The sequence below is a fragment of the Cajanus cajan genome, chromosome 2 (genome assembly GCF_000230855.2).
Source record: "Cajanus cajan strain Asha chromosome 2, NIPB_CcT2T_4, whole genome shotgun sequence".
Classification (NCBI taxonomy): domain Eukaryota; kingdom Viridiplantae; phylum Streptophyta; class Magnoliopsida; order Fabales; family Fabaceae; genus Cajanus; species Cajanus cajan.
The window spans coordinates 67924751-67934135 of NC_138518.1; the positions used below are offsets into that span (position 1 = coordinate 67924751).

At 30.7% G+C, this 9385-nt stretch overlaps 1 protein-coding gene across 1 annotated transcript; it reads right to left on the bottom strand.

The window, feature by feature from the left end:
• Positions 1 to 5071: 5071 nt before the first annotated feature.
• Positions 5072 to 9016, bottom strand: TIC22-III (Tic22-like family protein). The gene is made up of 7 exons (XM_020348472.3): positions 8555 to 9016; positions 8399 to 8473; positions 7798 to 7854; positions 5707 to 5766; positions 5530 to 5610; positions 5421 to 5456; positions 5072 to 5327 (listed from the first exon to the last, which is right to left on the bottom strand). The coding sequence occupies exons 1-7, from the start codon at positions 8936 to 8938 to the stop codon at positions 5253 to 5255; spliced, it is 768 nt and encodes a 255-aa protein (XP_020204061.2). The 5' UTR covers positions 8939 to 9016; the 3' UTR covers positions 5072 to 5252.
• Between the last annotated feature and the right edge of the window lie 369 nt (positions 9017 to 9385).

Below are 9385 nucleotides of genomic sequence, written 5' to 3' on the forward strand. Positions count from 1 at the left end.
CCATAAATTTGTCTTAATTATGGAAAATTTTCTACATAAAAGTAAAATTCGTGATATTTTTTATATTGGGTGGAAAAAATTCACAAGATTGTAAAACTTTGAGAGTAAGCCATGCAATTTTATAATTTTATTGACTTTTATATTAATTATTTTAAAATTTATACTTAAAGTAATTTTTTAATTGATAATATAGAAATATCTATATTGATAGCATCTAAAAATTAAACTTAAAATGCTTAATTTATTTGCAATTCATTAAAAAATGTTAAACATTTTAAGTAGAACATGTAATTTATAAATCCATATTTTCTCCTTTATGAATATACAATCTATCCACAATTCTAAAATTATTCAATTTCATTAGTTCTTTTCTCCACTAGGTTCAGATATAAAGTTGCTGCAAGTGAATAAGTGATATATTTTTTTTCATGAATATATTGATTAGTGTCTCAAAATTAACAATTAAGGATTAATATATGTTTATGAAACATGAATTTGATTGATCAAACACTATTTTAACAAAGACAAAAATCAAATTTGGGAACATCATATCGATCTGCCATATCCCAAAATAGGTCTTACAACCATCGGTCAAAAAGTTTGATTAGTGAATAAGTGATTTTGAGTTTGAGTCCAAGATATATATAATTACATTAAATACTTAAAATGAGAATTTTATCGTTCATAATAATTATACTTAACTTAAGCATAATTGCTTCTCGTAAAAAAAATACCGATAGTATCTATAGAAATAATAATTAGATGATTAATAGATAAATGAATGTAATTGTCACTCTAATACAATCGTTAGCATCAACAATGAAATAAAGAAGAAAAAAAATGAAGGAGAATTTAAGTTTTAATAAATTAATAAATAAAAATAAAATAAAATTTTATTTTAATATTTTAAATTTTGACGAAATTTAGTTTTTTTTTCTCTCAAGTATAAAAAATAATTTCCTAGTTATTTGTTTTGGAAATAGACTAACTTAAAAAATCATACATTAGAAGAAAAAAATATTTTCAAGTTAGAAGAATTAAAAAATTACTTTTGAGTTTAAGAGATAAAAATAAGTCTAAATTTGAGATACTAAAAATATCTAAACCAAAAAAATAAGAAGAAAAAAAATAAAGAAATATCAAATCTATTTGAAGAAGCAAAAGAAAAGTAGAAAGAAAGAGAAGAAATATAAATTTTTTAAATCTTTTTTTAAATATTGTTTATTTTTATTTTATGCTAAACTTTTTAAAAAACTAAAACAAAAAAAAGTGAATGAATAAAAAAAACAAAAAAGTGGGATTCCACACCAATTTGGGGATTTGTTTTTAGATCTTAAAGAACAAAAAAAATTCCTTTACTTTTATTCCTCTTCTCAATCAATCAGAATTTTTATTTTCATTTTTTTAAAAATAATCCTATTTCACTCCTTTTCATTTTCATCTTCTATATTTCCATTATGAGAAAGTAATACAGGGGATAAAGTAAAGTGGCCATCTCTTTATAATACAAAGTGTCCTTCAAGTGCCTTCAAATTGGTTTTTCTGTAAACAATTTATAACAGCAATCAATAATCATTAGAAGAAAAAAAATAATGTTATTATCATCCATAAATGCAGTACCTATGAGCCTGTTTTTCTTTGAATTGTACCCCATTTTGTAAGGCAATTGTCAATTGAAAGTTGTCCATTGTATCAAGGAAGATTAGAGTTTGTTGAAATTTTAGGGTGTACTGTCTTTTTCCTGCAGCCAAGACAACTGTACTACAAAGAGAAACTCCCTTCATAGTGGACAATACTTTGGTTAAAAAAATATCGTCTGTAAATGTGCTTTGTGCATAAGTTACTCGTAATAATGATACCAGTTGAAAGATTAAGCCAAATGAAATAGCAGCAACTTAACAGAAAATTAAATAAGACCTCTTTTGCATCACAATATGTTACAGATTTTTAACCTTGAGTTGAGGTCATCAACTTATCATTTAACATCCTAGAATTATTTTAAGAGTCTGTTTGATAGAATGAGGGAAGGCAGAGAAATAGAATGCATTGGAAATCTCCCTCGTTTAGTAAAGTGAAAATAGAGTGTAATGGAAGAAAAAAAATCTGCTAGTCTGTCTTTTTATTTCCTAGCTCTAACAGGTAAAATTTTCAACTAACAACATGTCAAAATAATCAATTATTTCTGTTTTGTCGCATTGCATATAATGAAAAAATAATTGATATTCATTAACCATCAATTGTTTTGAAAAAATATTAACTAATAATGTGTTAATGTAACAATCAATTTTCAATGTAAAATCGATCTATAGTTTCAGAAAATAATCGATTGTTAATTTTTTTTTTTTAAATCAAACACCCATATATTAAAGATATTTCTCTTTTCCATATTTCCGTATAAAATATTCCTCTACCTTGTGACAAACAAAACATAAACGTAAAAATATTGTTTGCTTTATGTTCCTACCGTAAGTCCGCTGTTATCGTTAGGGTCACCGCATTTGAGGCATTGTTCGCTTTGGCGTTCGTTGGGCCGCCACGGTTTTAGCCTCGACTCTTAAATGATGTGGGACTTTTAGGCATTACCGGAACAAGCCTCTCAGTCGATGCTAAGGGGCAAGAGTGGCATGGGCCCTCCTTCTAGCGCCAACTGTTCCTATCATAAGTTCGCTGTCATCGTTAAAGTTAACGCATCTGAGGTATTGTCCGATTTGGCGCTTGTTGGGCCGTCACGATTTTGTCCTTTAAAATACCTTGGTGGGTTAAGGAGGAGGGGTGTTTATAAACTACCCTTAGCCTCGACTCCTAAGTGATGTGGAACTTTTAGGCATACCGGAACAGTTTAGATTACTCAAAATCATACTACTTTCAATATTTTTTTCATTATAGTTTATTTTTATAAAAAGGACTTATTAAAATACTAATTATTGCACCACTAAATGCGACTTTAAATTGGTACATGTTTAGATCAACATTAAAGAATTAATTTTGGGTCCAAAATTAATTTTAAGTTGAAACAATTTAAGTAATTTTTATATTAAATATAATAAATTATATAAATTGAAAATCAATTTTAACCATAACTAAAATTTTAAATTCAATTATGTAATTGCTTCCACAAACACTTGCAGTGTATTTAAGACAACGTTGTCAAATATTGGTTATAACAACGTTATACCAGAATAAGGCGGTGGTTTGGAGCTCCATAAAATGATATTTTACGGCGTCCACCATGGTCATGACGCCATAAAACTTTATGATGATTATGACACTTTTTAAAAAAAAATACATTATTGTTGGGCTTTGACCCAACCCAAATACATAGTCAGTCCTTATTTTTTTTCTGTTCGACTCATTTCACAAAGTTGTAAAAGCTCCGTAGTTGAAGAGGTCATGTAAAGTTGTCGTCCTAGGTTCCTAAACCTCTCTTTAACTTCAACCACCAGTCACCACTCTTCGTTCACTTTGTGACGAACAACTTTAATTGCGATGGCCCCGCACTCCAAGGAACATCTCCAATGAATCCAATAATAGGTTATTTTTGTGTTTTTTTATCCTACTTCTTCCTTCATCTATTTTTCATCTACGTTTATTGATGCTGATTTTTTTATACTCTTTCTTTTCTACTTCTTCCTTCAACCATTCTTCATCTATGTTCATAAATTTATGTATTTTTTTACATTCTTTTTTTTTTTCTGCATTCTATATTTGAGTTCCTCATGTTCTTCATATCTTATTCTTTATTTCTTCTTCATCAATTGAGTCCAGTTTGAGTTTCTATTATGTTCTAAGTTCTAGCATTGAATTACTATTATGTTATTGTTCCTATTCTTATTTTAGGAAAATGTCTAATAACCCAAACCAAAGTTAAACATACTCAAACTCTATTATGTGTCTTGCACTCTTGTTGCCTTCCTATTCTTTTGTTGTGTTTTAATCAATGATTTTTATGAGACTTCAATGAATTATGGTATTATTATTTTAATGTTTAATTATTTAAGTTAATATTATGTTGTTTTTAATTTATTTTTTTGCTACTTATTTACTTTTTTACTTTTTTTTTTGTGCACACACATATATATATATATATATAATAGATGGTTCAAACGACACCAGTGTAACTTTTACTAAGTGTTACACTGCTCAATAACTTTATATTAAATGTGAATTTTATAAATTCAATTTATGTGTGTCAAATTTTATTAAAATTGAACAACAATTTGAATGTAATCAAAATGTTCATATTTTAGTACAAGATGTATATTATTTTTTTTATTTTTATCTGCCATAGATCACCATTCCATTCGTGGTATGTCTATACAGGATTTTGAACTCACTATCACATGGATTGTAGTAAGACCCATGTGAATTTAATTTGACTTTTTATGGGTAGATTTGCTTGAAATTCTTCCAAAAAAAAATGTTTGGACAAAACTACCCCTAAGCTATTGTCTAAATAATTAATTATTTAAAGATAAAAATGTAATTTATGAATAATATATTTTTACATAAAAATCTAATTATATAAAATATAATTTTAAAATACCAATTTCTCTTTATTTCTCACTTAATTTCACTCTACCAAATAATTACAATTTTCACACTATTTCTTACATATTTTCTATTAAATTAATTCTCACTTATTCTCTTTCATTCCTTCAATTTTTTCTCCTCCCCCAAACAAAGCATTAAAAAAAAACTCAGACATCATATGACATGCACTGATGCACACACCACCTGACCTCCGCATTATTTTTTTCAAGTCACCTGACCTTATGAAATTGGTTGTCTCAATATTAATCTCTGTTCAGTGTCTGCAAATTCGATGGATTTGCTCATTGTCAAACGCTATCTAATCTTGCAACTTCAAACATAGTGATGAATAATTTCGAAAGATAAACAGGGTCGGAGGTAACTAACATTTGAGATCTTATAACTCCCCAAAATCCAATGAAATCTCACGGTCAAGTGATGCACCTCCAAGTTGAACACCGTAATTCAGACTTCAGTTAGTGTACATTAGTAATAAAGATTATCAAGTCTGCTAAAACCTACTTGATAATGAAAAGCAAAGGAAAAAAAGCAAAATTCAATATTTCCAATAACGTTTCATATTGAAGACATTGTATAAGAGTTTGCAGTCAGAAGTTTGTTGTATGCACAAAGCCTAAATAATTGTTTGTCACGTGCCATGGATTAAAAGCTAATACCAGAGTATAAAAGGTGACATGAAAGATCATCATCCTGCAATACTGCTAATTGGAGTCGTCTGAAACATCAAATCCAGGAGGTATAAAAACAACATCATCCCAGTTCGATGTAGAATTTTCCTGTAAAAGGGGAGCAACAAATACAAAGGGTTAATTGAATGTATGCCCTCATATTCCATTTTCTGCACAATCTGCAGTAACTTTGGCACTCACCTTCATTTCTTTTATTACATCCTCTAGACTGGCAACCTGAAAGATAAATCATGGGTAAGTCCTCTAAAACAACAGGTCATACAATGATGGAAGCCGTTGTAGGCTATACCTGGATATCCCCTTGTCTAATAGAGGGATTTAATTTATTCTGCTCACGGGCTGCGGATTGAAGTGTATTTTCTAAGTCCTCCTGTGAAAGATTCAAAAGGTGAGAAACAAAAAAAATCTCAGCTTCATTTACGACAACCAAATCTCAGGTAACTCGATTTAGGCAAATCTACAACACCTTTCTGAAGAAAAGTGGACGATATCTCTTATTCTGGCTCTTCAATATCAGACTTCTGGACTGAAATTCACCAATATAACAATTTAAAATACTAGTTAAGGGATTCAAGCATGAAAAAAAATCAAGGTAACATAGGATCAATAGAATGAAACGCAATCACAAAATATGATAACAAGGTTATAAGAATCAATACTCCAAATATACTTGTAGAACAGTAGAACAAATCCAGTTCATAGTGTCTATCAAACAATTTTCTTCATAACACTAACATAACTAAACCATTAAAAAAATGGCAAACAAGGAAGTATGAATACGTCGTGTTGGATAAGTATTTGTCTCAAATATTTCAAATACTCCTAGTTACGTTTTATAATATATTTTTTACCAACACATCTGGGAATGCCACAATAATTAGAAACATGATAGCCTTTTATTATGCATACAATGACTCATGCTAACTTAAACACCAATTCTCTCACCTGACACTTAAATTTTGTGTTTATGCCTCTAAATTTTTAACTCTGTTATATCTGAGAGTATCCATGTTGTATTGTATAAGTGCCTTGTATCATGTCTGATATTTCTAACATCTAAAATGAGTTTATCTCTAAAGTGAGCAAATATGAACATATCCATCCTTTATTTAATTAAAGTACCTCATGATATAAATAGAACTCAAGGTATAAATAGATGTGTACTTATTAGTCTTATCTTTGCATTAATTTGTGAATGGGTGGCTAATCTGAGGCTTGAAAGAGAGACTGGGAGTTCAGAAATGTGCAAGCAGTAATTCATGCACAGAAAACAAGAAAAATCTAACAGCATTCTTTCAGGGAAAGAATGAGTATTGCTTAGGGTAGTCAAAAGGCAAAGACAAACAGGATGTCAATTACTGATTTACATGAAAAGTTATATCACGAAACAGTAAGAGTAATTTTAGGAAAGATCATTTTTCCCACTTTCAGCTTTTTTTTTTTATAAAAAAAAGTGTTTGCAAAATAAATTGTATGTTTGAGACAACAACTTAAATTTGTAAATAACTTTTTTTCTGAAAAAAAAGTTGTTTATAAGAAGTTAGAAATTTGGAACTAAAGATTATTTCTCAACTGTTTTTTTTTTCCTTTTTAAGCTGATTTATTCCATTAAAACTGATTTCTGTTGTATACAAACAAAAATTAAACATCTTAAAATCGTTTCAGCAAACTTACCCAAACAAAATTTCATTTCAATTATAATCAATTATAGCAATAATCAATTATTCACATAATTGATTATTGAAATAATTTAATTTTCGCAGTTCTCCCAAACACACTCTAACAATAAAGAAAGAAAACTTTGCTCATAAGCATTCTGCCAATGATTATCATCAACTCAAATCAACAGAAATCCCAGATTCACAATTCTTAGCTCTATTAAATCTCAGTGTGATTCTGTTATGGTCCAGTCCCTTGGATCGGGTTATAGGACCTAACAATAAAGTGTTGTGGTAAATCACCAGATCTTTCTTGTGGCCTATTTTATCATTGAAATTTGTGCTCATTAGAGAGAACCAAATGACCTCCAAGAGTCAAATGATTTTATTAGTTTATCATTCTACACATTATACTAGGAGAACTCCACACTTAACCACTCAGTGAGTCAGTGTCATTTGTTCAATGATGCTTCACAAGTGAAGACTGTCACCCAAACAGTTTTGAAAATTAAGGGCTTTTATTATTATAGTCATATACTTCTTATACATAGCATTGCTTTATTTTTCTTTAGTTCTGAAATTGTTTATTTTTATTTATGCATATATATGTTTATATGCATGTCCATGATTGTTCACCCAATTTTGCATAGTTTCTGCTTCTCATTATAAAAAGATGGTCAGCCAATAAACAGACTCAATGCATGTGGGGATAAGATTTGCATATATCTACCTCCCCCAGATCCTACAAGGTACAAACCTCACACACCAGGTCACCCTTCCTTCCCATAAAATTTATGTAGTATTAAATTGTGGCTAAACATTCCTTGAAATCCTCTATTGTCATATAGTTTGTAACAAAAAATTCAAAACGTCCAGACTTCAAAAGCTGAGAGAAGAACCTGGAAAACTGGAACACCAGAAAAGCCACTGGAAGCAAATCCAGATTTTTCCCTCTCCTGTAAAGCACAAGCATACATAATCATTACTGCGCAGCTCAATGACCAATTTCTAAAAAAAAATGTATCAAATTAGCATATTAGGCAAACATAATACAAAAATGACTAGTACACCAGAGCAGTCAAGATCTAATTCTGCGAATTGGTGATAACCAATCCAAAATCTCAGTAAATTCCTGTTAAGAAGCTTTCTATCCACAAAATAATTTCACCACCAAGAAAGACTTGTCACCGCAAATTGCACACATAGTATTAAAAAGGAAACCAACTCAAAAGAGAAGCTTCTTCTACCGTCCTCCATAAGACAGCATCCCAAGTAAAAATTAATCATAATTCCAAGAGTACCAATGGACCTATGCTAAACGAATAAACAATTTAATGAAAAGACAGAAGAGTGAAGAATAAGTGTGTGTTTGAATTGCCATTTGAAGCAAAAGAGTGGCCTTAGTTGAGCCTATTTATCTGTTAGAGGCGGAAAGCAAACAAGTATTAGGGTTTTTGTAGGGTTTAGGTGCGCGTTAGGTATAACAGTTTGAGTGCTCACTTTCAGGGCATTCTTGACTTGAGAAAACTCGGGTATCAAGCGAAACGCAACGCCGTTCACCTTGAGCTGAAAGACCTGGAGAAAAAATAAACGTGACAGACATAAATAAGGGAATTTACGAGAGTGAGAAAGGATGAACGAGTAGAGAGCGAGTACCTTGTTGAGAGCGACGGGGACAACTTTGGAGCCATGGCGCGCGTGTGGGTCAATGAGGGTAACCTGATTGAGGAGAGCCTCGGCGTCGTCCTTGTTGAAGCAGAAGAGGCCGAGGTTTTTGCCGGAGGAAGAGCCCGAGACCAACAGAAACTCCTCGGAGGCGTTGCTGAGGGCGTAGACGGGTATGCCCTCTAGACGCTCCTCGATTGCCTCCACCGTCATGGGCCTGCTCCTCCCGCCTTGGGCTATCCGGGCCCAGGGCGGGCTCGGGTTAAGGAAGGGAAATGGGCTGCGGATGGGCTGCTGACGGGTCAGGTTGCCCAGCAGCGTGGAGCAGTGCCCTTGAAAGTCCGCTAAAGCCTTGTGGAAGCCGTCCAAGTTCATGTTTATGTTTCTCTGTAGAGAAGGATTGTGGGTGCAGGAGAGAAGTAGTGTAGTGAATCTTCAAGCCTTTGTTTGCAAGGAAAGTATTTATATATATATATATATATATAAATATTTTATCACTTCATATATCTCATAGGTTACTTTTAACTATGCTAAATCCTACTTTTTACACCAAAATAATATTTAATATACAACTTTTTTTAACTATATTATAGATATATCATCGATTAATCTCTGTCTTCATTTTATAATTTTAATTTTATCATTAAATATTTATTTATTAACTATTAAAATTATAATACTCACCATCATATTAAATTAAATATATAATATAATAATTAATATTAAGTTAAATTATAATCTCAATTCTCATTTTTTATCTAATAAAATATTATGAAAATGGGTTAAAATTTATGATTAAATATATAATTTAACTTAAATATT

Bases quoted from the DNA above. Each gene is read 5' to 3' on its own strand.
- TIC22-III (XM_020348472.3), bottom strand. From the start codon at position 8,938: ATGAACTTGGACGGCTTCCACAAGGCTTTAGCGGACTTTCAAGGGCAC. The intron at 7,855-8,398 runs GTGAGCACTCAA...TGTGCTTTACAG, and splicing joins AAGTCAAGAATGCCCTGAAA to GAGAGGGAAAAATCTGGATT. The intron at 5,767-7,797 runs GTTCTTCTCTCA...GGTGAATTTCAG, and splicing joins CTGGTGTTCCAGTTTTCCAG to TCCAGAAGTCTGATATTGAA.